The sequence below is a fragment of the Microtus oregoni genome, unplaced genomic scaffold (genome assembly GCF_018167655.1).
Source record: "Microtus oregoni isolate MIOR12 unplaced genomic scaffold, Mior012 000007F_ref0000211, whole genome shotgun sequence".
In the NCBI taxonomy this organism is placed as follows: Eukaryota; Metazoa; Chordata; class Mammalia; order Rodentia; family Cricetidae; genus Microtus; species Microtus oregoni.
The window spans coordinates 10,447,521-10,460,035 of record NW_024543066.1 but is presented as its reverse complement, the minus strand read 5'-3'; the positions used below and the strand labels follow the sequence as shown (position 1 = coordinate 10,460,035).

Sequence of the window (12,515 nt, the reverse complement as noted above, 5' to 3'; positions counted from 1 at the left end):
CTTTTTTTTTTTTTAAGACAAAGTCATCACACACTGAACCTGGAGCTCACTAGTTTACCTAGACTGGTTGGCTACCAAATCCCGGGGTCCTCGGCACTCGGCCTCCCCAGTGCAGGCTCTTGACACTGGACCTAGATTCTTTTTTTAATTCAGGTGTACGATTACTCTGCCTGCACGTTACACGTGCATGTACATGCCTCACGCTTGCAGAGTGTAGAAGATCCACAACTAGTTATACATGGTTGCGAACCACCACGTGGGTGCTGGGAACCAAACTTGGGTCCTCTGCAAGTGCAACAATGCTCTTCACCACTGAGCCCTCTCTCCAGCCCCTGCACCCGGCTTTTAGGTGGGTTCTGGGGATCCAAACTCAGGTTATCTCAGCTGGCACAGCATCTGGTACTACCTGAGCCCCAGCACCGGCAATTTTCAATTATTTGGGGGGGGGATTTTTATTAGTGTGTATGTGTCCCGGAGCTCACAGGTGGTTGTGAACACCCTGATACAGGGATTGGGAACTAGTCCACTGGGTAATAGTTGCTCTTAAGCACAGAGCCCTCCCCCCCACCCCCACTGTTGTTTGTTTCCGTGGGTTGCTCTGAAAGACAAGGTCTTGTCGTGTCTTTCCACTCAAGATAGTCTGGGACTGGGTATGAAGGCCCAGGCTGACGGTGCTGGTAGGTGACCACCAAACTCTCTGTGCCTCAGTTTCTCTATCTGTCTAAAGGGTAAACGACTCTTGCCTTTTACTTGCAGTTTCTACTGTTGCGACGAAAACACCATGACCAAAAAGCAAGTTGGGGAGGGAAGGGTTTATCAGGCTTACAGCTCAGCATGGTTGTTCCTCACTGATGGAAGTCAGGACAGGAGCTCAAACAAGGCAGGATCCTGGAGGCAGGAGCTGATGTAGAAGTCATGGAGGAGCGCTGCTTACTGGCCTGTTCACCAGGGCTTGCTCAACCGCCTTCTTTAGAGAACCCAGGACCAGCAGCCCAGGGATGGCACCGCCCACCATGGGCTGGACCCTCCCCCGTTGATCACTAAATGAGAAAATCCCTTACAGCAGGATCTCAAGGAGGTGTTTCCTCAGCTGAGGCTCCTTCCCTCTGATAACTCTAGCTTGTGTTAAGCTGACACCCAAAACCACCCAGTACACCTTGGAGAACAAATGTGGAGTGACATGGAACGCTACCTGGTGGGATTATCGTGGCTCACCCAGAACACACCCATGGGCACCCAGGTGAGGGGCCCTGGCTTCCTGGATAATCAGAGCTCAGTGCCCTAGGCAAAGATCCTGGCTCCCATCTGCCTTGGTCTCTGGTCCAGTGAGAGCTCATGGCCCCCTAGACAAATGCTCAGATAAAAGCCACTTGTGTCTGAAACGCCTACACTCTGGGGCGTCCCTGTGTCTGCCACATGCCATCACTGCTATTTTAACAATGGAGATGGGAGTGACTTATCACAGTTCCCCCAAGGGTTGAGTCAGGGCTTTCCATTCCTGGCCTAGTCACCTCCCTCCGCTGCAGGACCCCAAGAGAGAAACCGTCTGCACTTTACGTCACCTGTCACCTTAGGCTAGAGAGCCTAGGACACTGGGAACGGGGAAGCTGGAGGTTCATTCCCTCCTGGCTAGCCACAGGAAGCTAAGGATTGGCCTGCTGTTCCCGCCCTGCTGCATTCCAGGGACGCTGTCTTCCCGGAGGGCACACAGCCTCCAGAATTTTTAGCTGGTTCAATGACACAGTTACGTTCTGTTCTCTTCCCTGCCGTGGTCATGACCACTGGCCCCAGCCAGTACTTGTTAATAGGTGCCAAGGTCACCAGCGAGGACCTTGCTCCTGACCTCAGCATATTATCCTAGTACTCTTGGCTAGGGGTATGACGAACAAGGGAAGGTGTCTGAGTTTGTTGCTGTTGGCCTGTGTTGCCCTGGGAGCTGAGACAATTTCCCTGTCTGTGAGGCCTGCGGTTTTCTCATGCACAATAAGGTCATTAATGGCCACATCGCAAGCCCTGCAGATTAGAGGAGGTGTCCATAATCTTGTCTCTAAAGACTCAGCGTCCTCATCACATGGGAATTTTTGGGCTGGGTACCTTGGCACAGGCCTGCGATCCCAGTGCGCAACTCGGGCTACACAGCAAGACCCAACATACACAAATGAGGGGAACTACTAGAGGTTTGCTGAGAACCTTCCATTACCCTGGCTCTGGTGACGGTGTCTCCTGCTTCAGTAGAATGCCAGAAAAATCCTTCCAGCTTTGGGGCCATAGCTTGCCCTGAGCCCCATCAGCGGCTCTCTGGGAGTCTGAAGTCCAGGACCACAGTCCTGGTTCTGTATACCCAACAAGAGAGCACCCCATGGGGCTGGAGAGATGGCTCAGTGGTTAAGAGCATTGCCTGCTCTTCCAGAGGTCCTGAGTTCAATTCCCGGCAACCACATGGTGGCTCACAACCATCTGTAATGAGGTCTGGTGCCCTCTTCTGGCCAGCAGACATACACAGAGACAGAATATTGTATGCATAATAAATAAATAAATAAATATTTTTAAAAAAAATTAAAAAAAAAAAAGAGAGCACCCCATGGTGTCAAGGATGTCGGAGTCCCTGCACTAGCCTGACTGCTTTCTAGCCATCAAGATTACACGACTCTACTTCCAGGACCTCATCCGCAACCCGATGTAAACTGTAGGAAGAAACACTTACTTTATTTCAAGCCCACTGGAGGGACTCAACTCCACAAAGCATTTTGTTCAATCAAGTATTTTGAAAATAGAGCAAAACCTTGCCAAGGGGGGAGCTGCACCTTTACTACAGCGATAGCCCGGGTCTTCCATTCCACTCACCCCACCCATCTGGACAGGGTCCTGGAAAGCACCAGGGCCTATGGGAGAAATGAGGTCTGGAGCAAGTGTTGCTGCTCCAGACAGTTTGCATGTGTCAATCAACAGATGACATCACCCACCGGTGGCTTACTGCATTATCAGGCAGGGGTCAACAGTGGTCATTTGCAAATTAACAATTTCACTGTGCGTGAACTTACTAGATCAGTTTCCTTTCCAAATGAAAAGAGTCCTTCAGCTCTGAGCAGTGTGTGTGCGTGTGTGCATGTGTGTGCATGCGTGTGTGCGTGCGTGTGTGCGTGCATGCGTGCGTGTGTGTAGGAAAGGATGTGTATGTGCGTGTGTGTATGTGTGTGTGTGTGTGTGTGAGAGAGAGAGAGAGAGAGAGAGAGAGAGAGAGAGAGAGAGAGAGAACACCACACCGAAAGCACCGAAAGGCAGAGAGTGGAGCTGGTGTTGGGGAGAAGCAGACCTAGACGGTCCCAAGCCAGCTCTGTTTCTCTCCACCCATCCTTTCTTTCTTTGGATCAGTTTCCCTAAACTTCAGTGTGAGAGCACTGGGTGGGTTTGAGTCAGGGGACCCCACTGTCACCACCTAACAAGCAGCTTCACCATTTGGGGGGGGGGGGGGGGTCTTAGTTTCCTCACTTCTACATGGAGGTATCCTCCTCCCAGGGCCTCACAAAAAAACATTCTCTTCCTGCACACTCAGGAAGGAGACGCACAGAAGCAAACGTTCATGCCAGAGTGTGTGTATGGACGTCCACTACAGTGTTTGCGTCCATCAGCTGACAAACAGGACAAAGGCGATGTGTTATCAAAATCCCAGTGAATGCTACAGGGTCAGTCTTCTCTGAAGTCAAGAAGGTGGAGGTCGTGTAAACCTATAATCCCAGCCTTTGGGGATTATGAGTTTGAAGCCAGGCTGACCTTTGAGTTCAAGTTCCAGGCTAGCTTGAAGTACACAGAGAAATCTTACTTTTAAAGAAAAACCAAGGCAGAGAGAGGGCTCCACCTGTAAAGTACATGGTGTACAAGAATGAGGACCTGATTCTGGATCCCTAACTCCCAGATAAAGCTGGGCAGAGCACAGGATCTGTAATTCCAACGGGGGTTGGGGGAGTGAGCAGAAGGGCCAAGACAGGTGGGCCCAGTCAGCCCAGCCAAATTGGTGAGCTCCAGATTCAGTGAGAACCCTGTCTCAAAAAATAAGAGAAAGAAACTAGGATAGCCTCCACACACACACGTGCATGTATACACTTGCACACAAAAGTGCATATGCGTGTACTTAAAAAAAAGTCAAAGAAAAAGGCAGCGTGTAGCAGACACAGGATGACTCCCTGGCACCCTACCCCACCCCTGCTGCTTCTATCCCAGAGGGAGGTTCCCTGCGATCCCAGAGGGAAGAGCACATGCATGTGCGCACGCGAGTGAGTGAGTGAGTGAGTGTGTGTGTGTGTGTGTGTGTGCGCGCGTGACTGCTGACATTTTATGCCCGCACTGGGCAGGCTCAGTTACTGTTTGCAAAGGGCTGAGCCTCAAGCTTCTCCGTTGGTTCAGTTTTCCCTGTAGCACAGTGCACACCCACCCTCTTCTTTCACAGAAGATAGCCTGAGAGAGGAGGCTGTTGGTTTGGGTTCTGTCTGAATAGGGCTGGGTACATTTCAGAGACAGATAAGACTACTCTACCACAGGCTGATCCACAGAGGGCCCCAGACTGGGGTGGGGGGGCGGAGGGGGGGGATAGCTCTGCACTCTGCAGCCACCAGGACCCAGACAAAAGGCTCAGCTTCGGGTGGGTGGGGGAGGGGCACAACTCACACCTAGAGCTGTCAGGTTCACTTGTTGAAACTGTGAGCCACCAAAGCCATTTGATAAGAAAAATCAGGAAAGAGGCTAATTACGACATACTCCAGTGCTGGGGTGTGAAAGGAAGTGACCTGAGGTGCTCTATTACAAATCCGGAAAGGGTCAAGGACCTCGAGGTGGCTCGGGAGGTCAAAGGGCTTGTCAGGCGAACCTGACAACCTTGAATTTGATCCCCAAGCACACACAGTGGACAGAGGCACGTGACCTCCACACATCACAGCACACCCACAAATAAAGTAACACGATAAAAAAAAAAACCCCAAAAAACTAAAATATATGTAAAAGTTTGACTATGCCAAGGGTCACGGTTGGCATGGCTGGCGAAACAGCTCAAACGCTGATGGGAGCGTGTTAGGGCAAGTTCATCAGGGTCAACAAATTTTACTGACAGTCTTGGGAGCATCAAAAGGTGATGAAGATAGCATACAACACTGTTACCGCAGGCTGGAAATATGAGGTGGAGGGTGTAGTCCCTCTTGACCACTTTCCAAGTTTGCAAATTTGTCGACTCTGGTGGTCTTGCCTGTCACACTCCCACAGCACAGAACAGTTTGAATAAAGTCCACCGAGGAACATGAAAACAGTCCCCCAAATAGAACGTGGAGCTGAAGGAAGGGATTTGGCAGAGTACGTCCTGCAGGGCACCAATGATGAATGTGTACGACCATACAAAGCAAGGCCACGAGTACTGCTTGAATTCCGGCGCCACCACCGCGTTTACAGTGCCGGATGCTATTTATAGACACGGAGGGTGCATGCGCAAAAGCATGTACAGAAACGACAAGCATCAAGTTCAGGAGGGAGGGGGTGGGGGGGGGTGCGGGGGGGGTGCTGGAGATGGCTCAGTTAAGAGAGATGACCGGTCTTCTAGAAGATCCCAGTACTCACAATGGACAGTTCCCAGCCACTTGTAACTCCAGCTTCTGGGGGATCTGACGCCCTCTTCTGGCCTCCTTGGATGCCCAAACACACACACACACATAAAATCCCTTAACACTAAGACATTCAGAGGGGCTGGACAGATAGCCCAGGGACTGCAACAAGCACCTGCTCTTCATGCAGAGGACCCAGGTTCAGTTCTTGGCATCTACATTGGCTCATAATTAATTACAACTGCCTGTAATTCCAGTTCCTGGGGTTCTAACTCCCTCTTCTGGCCCCTGCAGGCACAATCAGACAAAAACATTCACACACAAAAAAACAAAATAAAATAAAAAAATAAGTGGGGGGGGGCAGGTGCTAGAGAGACGGATGCACGGTTAAGAGCATTTGCTGCTCAGGTTCTGCTCCCAGCATGCTCACGGTGGCATAGTCACCTGTAACTCCAGTGGCAGGGGATCTGACACCCTCTTCTAGCCTCCTGGGGCACCAGTACACACGCAATGTGCATACATGCATGCAGGCAAAACATTCACATATATAAGATAAAAAGAATTCTTAAAAGAAGACAAATAAAGTGTTCAGATAGGAGACAGGAAAAGAGAAGGAAAAGAAAGAATAGGATCCAAGGTGGCTGCAATGTCAACTGTGTCTGACTTGTCAACCCGAGGGGTAGGTACATGTATATTTGTCACAGAAACCTCGATATTTTTATGTGCCTCAAATTTTCCTAATAAAATAATTCATATTTTTATGTGAGAGGGCAGGGAATTAAAATACAAGTTCGGAGGTAAATCAGCAAAATAGACAACAGTGAGCCTTTCTCCTAAAACAGGGAAGAAGAGCAAGAACATTCTGGATTCCGTAATTTTATCGTAACCCCAGGGATGGGGAATGGCCTATCACCCAATCCCCGGGGTGGGGGGTGATGACTGCCTATTGCCTGTGTGGGGGGAACAGCCTCCGGTTCTAAGAAGGCACTAAGAGCCCTTCCTTCTGCAGCATCCGGGACTGCCCACGGGAGGGGTGACCCAGAAGCACAGGTGTGATGCCTTCTGCCCTGACAGCCTGGCTATTAGATTTGTTTGTAACTTGGCAGTGATGGGAAATTGAGCTGAGTATCTAGCGCATTCCAGAAAAAAAGGCTCTGCTGCCGAGCCACGGACACGGCCCTCTCTGAGAGAACAAATGAATACATATAAGCATAGCGCGTCTAGGTTTGAAATATTCACGAAGGATTATATTTAAGTAGCATCCTATGGGACACAAGGTATCTCAAGATGCTCAGAGCTAAGAAGTCATTACAACAAGGATCTTAAAACTGCTCGGTGGCTGCTGTGCTCTGGACTCTATCTCTCAAAGCTTGTAACAGGCTTGTCTGTTCAGTTCACCAGAAGTCAATGTTACAGCTAGAAAACCGCTTTAAGATCAGACTCGTGGAAGGCAGCACACTGCTTGGTTTCCTCACGTCCCACTGATGTGGAACATTAGGCTGGGAGACGGTGGACACTTGTCCACCCTTCCTCCGGGTAACAAGCAGAGCCTGGTTTCCATAGTCCTGGACCTGAGTCAAGGAGCCAAGTGGAGGTGGCTGGGTCACTACTAATTCCTGCACACAGACGCAGGGGAGTGGCTGCCTCTGTGTAGCCAACGGATCTCAGTTCCTCCTCAGGCACATGCAGAGCTGGCTCCAGAGACTAGCTCCGTCAGCCAGGAAACCCTAGGTCCAAACACACGGGCACACATGCACGCACGCACACAGGCAAACCATCCAGTCATGCCCAGTCTTTCAAGGAGAAGGCTGTCCACGATTTCCCCGGGGAACGGCAGGAATGTGGGAGGCTGCACCGCCCCGGCGTGGCCAGACAAGGAGGAACCTCGCAGCCAGCCACTTGCCTGGTTTATTCCGCACGACAACGTTCTCTCAGGATCCCACCCCTGAATGACGGACCCCACTACTGGGGTGGTGAGGCCTACCACACCTGTGGTGAGGGACCAGGGACTGTGACAGGACACTCTCCAAAGAGGTCTCTGCTAGCCATGTGTGCAATACCAGGCTGAAAAAATGCACAAAACAATTTTCATAACTTTCCTTTTAAAACTCAGTGTCTTGCTGCTGTTGATGCAAGTGCGGGCAGGCTTTTGTGGAGGTCAGAGGAAAACTTGTGAACGCTGATTCTGTCCAACTGTGGGGTCCGGGGATTGAACTCAGGTCCTAGGCTTATGAAATAAGTGCTTTCGGCACTGAATCATCTCACCCGCCCTCCTTAAGCCACAAGGAACAGAACAGCTTTGAGTCGGGGTCTCACGGTGTACCCAAGGCTAGCCTAGAACTCTCAAGTCTCCCAGTCTCAGCTTACAAAGTCTTGGGACTACAGGCATGAGCCTCCACAGGCAGCTCCGTTTCTCCTTCCTTCCCACTGCTTTTACAGCTACAGTGGCCTGCCAGCCTCTGAGAAAATGGCCTTTGGTGGCCTTTTAATTGATAAGCACATTCTGCCTGGCTTTCCTGGGCCACTGGACAAACCACACCTGTGCGTTCCCTATGCAGATGATGTGGAGTGATGGCGATCCACCCAGAGAAAGTCCGCTAATGTTTGCTGTCTGCTGCTCTGGGAAGCCTAGGGAGAAAGACATCTAGTCCTCTGATACTCCTGGCTCCATTTTTCTTCTTATATTATTAATATTTCTATTATTACTACTATTATTATTATTTTCTACCTATCACTGCCTCCCAAATGCTGAGACTAGGAACACATCTCATTCAAGATTGTGTGTCTGTGTGTCTGCCCCCAAGCAGCCCAGAGGTAGAGCCCTCTGGAGCTGGAGTTACAGGTGGTTGTGAGCCACCTGCTGCGGGTGTGAGAACTGAACTCAGGACCTTGGCAAGAATAGTAGGAGCTCTTAAGGTCTCTCCCGCCTTCATTTTCCGGTCTAAACAAACAGCACACAGTGCAATCCTTCACGAGCCAGGCCTCTCCTGGTGACACACAATGGAGGAGGCTGGGCGGTGCAAGGCACGTTAAAAGCCTCTTGGAGGTTAAAGGGCCCCGCCTCCGGCTTCCAGAACTAGAGGACTTCCCGCATTCTGATGAATGGAAGGGGTCGTACGTGCGCCTGTTCTTCCTCTTAACAACAGGAGATGCATGAAGAAAAAAAAAATGTATGCTTTATGATTCCATGTGGCCACCTTTTCCACAGCACCCTTTAACCAGCGCTATGCAAGAGGAGCCTGGAGCACATGGCTCTGAGCTAAGTCAGCCTGCTGCTTCCGCCCAGAATGTGGTTCACAAGGCTGGATTACAGCTCCCTCCCAGGCAGCAGAGGGAAATAAAGCCCTCTCTTGGGTGCTTTTGTATTCTGGGCAACTCTGAAAACCTTCCCCCAACAAGATCTAATTTCCTTCCTCCTAGCAGTCCTGTGAATTACCAGAGGGCACCAAGTCTGTCTCCAGAGCCCGACTGGCTGAGGGCTGAATCATCATGGCTGCCCACACCAGGAAAGTCTCCACTGGGTTCCCTTCAGGGCGGCTCCCAGGGCCCAGCCCCACAGAAAGAAAGTGATTTGAAGACCTGTACACCCAGGCAGCCTTTCTCATATCAGGCAGTGAGTGGCGTGGGAAGGACAGGTCCCTAACAAGACTGTGAGTTCCAGAGGTGCTCAGCAGAGAAGGACACTGCCCATTGGAGCAAGTGACCCCCATATGCCCAGGGATGCTCTCCTGGACCATACCCACACATGGCAGCCCACCATACAGGCAGAGGCGATGCCCTAGAAGAGAGCTAAGGGGGCTGGAGAGATGGCTCAGAGGTTAAGAGCACTGACTGCTCTTCCAGAGGTCCTGAGTTCAATTCCCAGCAACCACATGGTGGCTCACAACCATCTATGATGAAATCTGGTGCCCTTTTCTGGTGTGCAGGCATACATGCAGGCAGAACACTGTATATATAATAAATAAATGAATAAATCTTTAAGAAAAGAGAGAGAGCTAAGGCGTATATGAAGTTCTGAGTGAGATGTAGACGAGAACTCCTGGGTTTTTGTTGTTTTAGTTTTTCAGGGTTTTTCTGTTTTGGTCTTTTGTTTTAAAAGACGGTTTCTCAGTATAGCCCTGGCTGTCCTGGAACTCGCTCTTTTATAAACCAGGCTGGCCCTGAACTCAGAGAACTACCTGCCTCTGCCTCCCAAGTGCAGGGATTCAAGGTGTGAGCAATAAAGCTTCTCCTACACAAACAAGGTAAAAGTTTCAGCCTCAGAACCCTCCTCCAGCAAGGCTCTGGGACGGAATGGGGGAAGGGATATCACAATCTCAGAGTGAGGAGGGCTTTAGTTAGGTTTTATCATTTGAATTGGAAGTCACCCGCTCCAATATATACCTACAGGGGCCTGGTAGACAGAATGTGACAGAGGTGAATCAGGCCACTTGTTGGAATGCAGAGCTGTGGTCTTAGTCCAACCCAACCACTGGAGGCCACCTAGCACCGTGTAATGGAGCGGCCAGGCAGCTGACAGCCTCACAGGTGGCTTAGCTCACAAGGTCATTGGGCCTCCACCCTGGCATCTGTGCTCCAGAGCCACAGAGGGTATCAAAAGTAGAAGAGCTGTAAACACTTGGTTCAGGCCTAGTCTAAGTACAGTCTGCTGTGCTGGGACTTCTGTCTCCTCTTTCCATGAGATAAGCATCAGTCGTGCACTCCACCAAGGAAGAAACTCGGGAATTACAAGGGCTGAGGCATAACTCCCTGAGGCCAGGTCTCTCCAGGAGAGAGGCCGCACGTCTTGAGGTGTGGGAACGCTAGCCTAGGGCAAGTTCTCAAACCCACCTCCTAATGGTCCACGCCCAGCCTGAGATAAAGGATGGGAGCAGTCTCCAGTAGGCTTGTCACTCAGCGCCTCCCCTTCAGCTGACACCAAGAGTCCCGGTCAAGCTCTTAGGGGGAAAGAGGCCGAAGCCCCGCCCTGGCTCCACCCCTAACTAGCTGTGTGTCCTTCAGGAGGTCATAATCCTGAGTAAGACTATTTCCTAAAGTGCCAAATGAGGAGGTCTCAGGTGAAAAAAGAGTCAGCCCCCAGTCACCTGTGGCTCTCACCTGTGGATAGTACTCCTTGTCTGAATGTCAAAGTCAGGTTGACTGAACCTACCTAACCTTGATAATATCAACTCCTCCAGGGTAAGTAAAGTATACCTACAGCGCTAAAAAAAAAAAAAAAAAAAAATGTGTGTTTCCCCTACTGTCTCAGGCTATTTCTGGGAAAACATCCTGTCTAAGGTGGCAGAAAAGTGAGCTACATCTTTTAAGACCCACCAGCACATGGCACTTGACACTGGACAAACATCACTCCTAGGACCAGGTGTCCATGTGCAAGAACACGCATGTCACAGACAACACACGCCAACCCCTCCGCGCTCTTCAAGTGACTAAAATGTCTTATTTGAGCTCCTAGGCTGAGACTGCCTGGAAATTACAGCTTGGGAGGAATAAAAAATTCCATTCAGACGTGCGGTTCCAGACCTGAGGCCTATGAGCAAAGTTTCCGGTGGCCTCTGCTCCCCTGCCCACACCGGAAAGCCAGGCGGGTCACCCCGTCCTCAGATTAAGGAGCAGCTGCAACAGCTGGGAGAGCCCAGTGACAGTTTTCAGGAGGGCATCACGTTCTCCAAATGGGAACCCCAAATATGGGATGCCTGGCTTTCAGCCAGCACCCCCACCAGCTGCTCACTAACCTCCCAGGCATATCTCAGTGATCACACCTTCCCCGCCCACGGCGCGTGGACCTTTGCAAACAGGCCCTACAGACAGGCCCGCTGGTCCCCACCCAGCCAGGTCCCAGTCAGGTCCCAGCCCGGTCCCAGTCCGGCACTTCGCGGGTACCCGTCTGACATCCACCGTCCTTTTCAAGGACACTGCAGTATGCAGTCCGGCCTCAGGAAGGGGGGTCTTCAGCCAGCCGCCCAGCTCAAGAACACACACGCTCTCATGCTGACAATGCCCTGGTGAATCCCAGCGCGAGGCCTGTCGCCTGCTGTAGTCCAACCAGATGCTGCCTGGGAGAGGCTGGGGGAGGATGCAGGCGGTGGCGAGCGGATGCGGGAATGCAAGGCTGTGGCCAGGGCGGCGCCGGCGAGGCTCACCTTTTTGACTTGGTCATCCTTTAGTTCAGTGAAGTAATAGGCTAGGAGCTGCGCAGCGATCATGCTGGCGGTCGGGGATGCGGGGAAGCAGGCGTGGGGCCAGTGGCTCCTCGGTAGCCCTGGTGAGCAGTGGTCCTCCGGTGGCGGATCTGCGACTCCTCCTCCTCCTTTGGCTCCTCCCCCTCAGTCCCCGGGCGGGGCGTCGGCCTGCGCGCTCCGGACCTCCGGAGCTCCGGGCCCTGGGAGGGTGACAGCCGCCAGACGGCCCACCTCCTCAGTCCCCATTGGCTGCAACGCGCCTCTGCAGTACCAGGCTGGGACTTCCCAGCAAGAGCGGGAGAGTGACGGCTGCTCCCTCCCGCGCCGGAAAGGAGGCAGCACCCAGCACGTTCCCCACGTAGGGAGCGCACGGTCACGCGTGGCGGCACTGTGCCATGGCTGAGCGGGTGGGTGGAACGCGGTGCAGGAGGTGTGTGACACGATCTGGAGTAGACAGATCCTGGAGTATTGCCCCCGGACACTGCAGACTGAAGAGCACGAGCGGGGCCACACCCCTTCCTCGGAGATTTGGGTTCGCCCCCCCATCCCCACTGTTGGGCAAGCACACAAGTGGGCGTGGAAAGCGAGCGGAAGCCGGAGTTAGGCGGCTTCACTGATCTTGCGCTGGGTCCCTGTGCCTGCCCGCCCGTAGAGGATCTAGGACCTAAGGATGATGCACAGCATCCCATCTTAGGCCTACATTCCAAACTGCCAGAGTTCACATAGCTAAACCCAAAACTCCCGCCTCTGTCGC

At 52.0% G+C, this 12,515-nt stretch overlaps 1 protein-coding gene across 1 annotated transcript in view; it reads right to left on the bottom strand.

Annotated features, from left to right (window-relative positions):
* Positions 1–11,928, bottom strand: part of Hk1 (hexokinase 1) — a 65,185-nt gene extending 53,257 nt beyond the window's left edge. Inside the window, exon 1 of the mRNA XM_041655743.1 lies at positions 11,723–11,928. Within this exon, the coding sequence (XP_041511677.1) occupies positions 11,723–11,785 (63 nt within the window). The 5' untranslated portion in view covers positions 11,786–11,928. The remainder of the gene's footprint in view (positions 1–11,722) is intronic.
* Between the last annotated feature and the right edge of the window lie 587 nt (positions 11,929–12,515).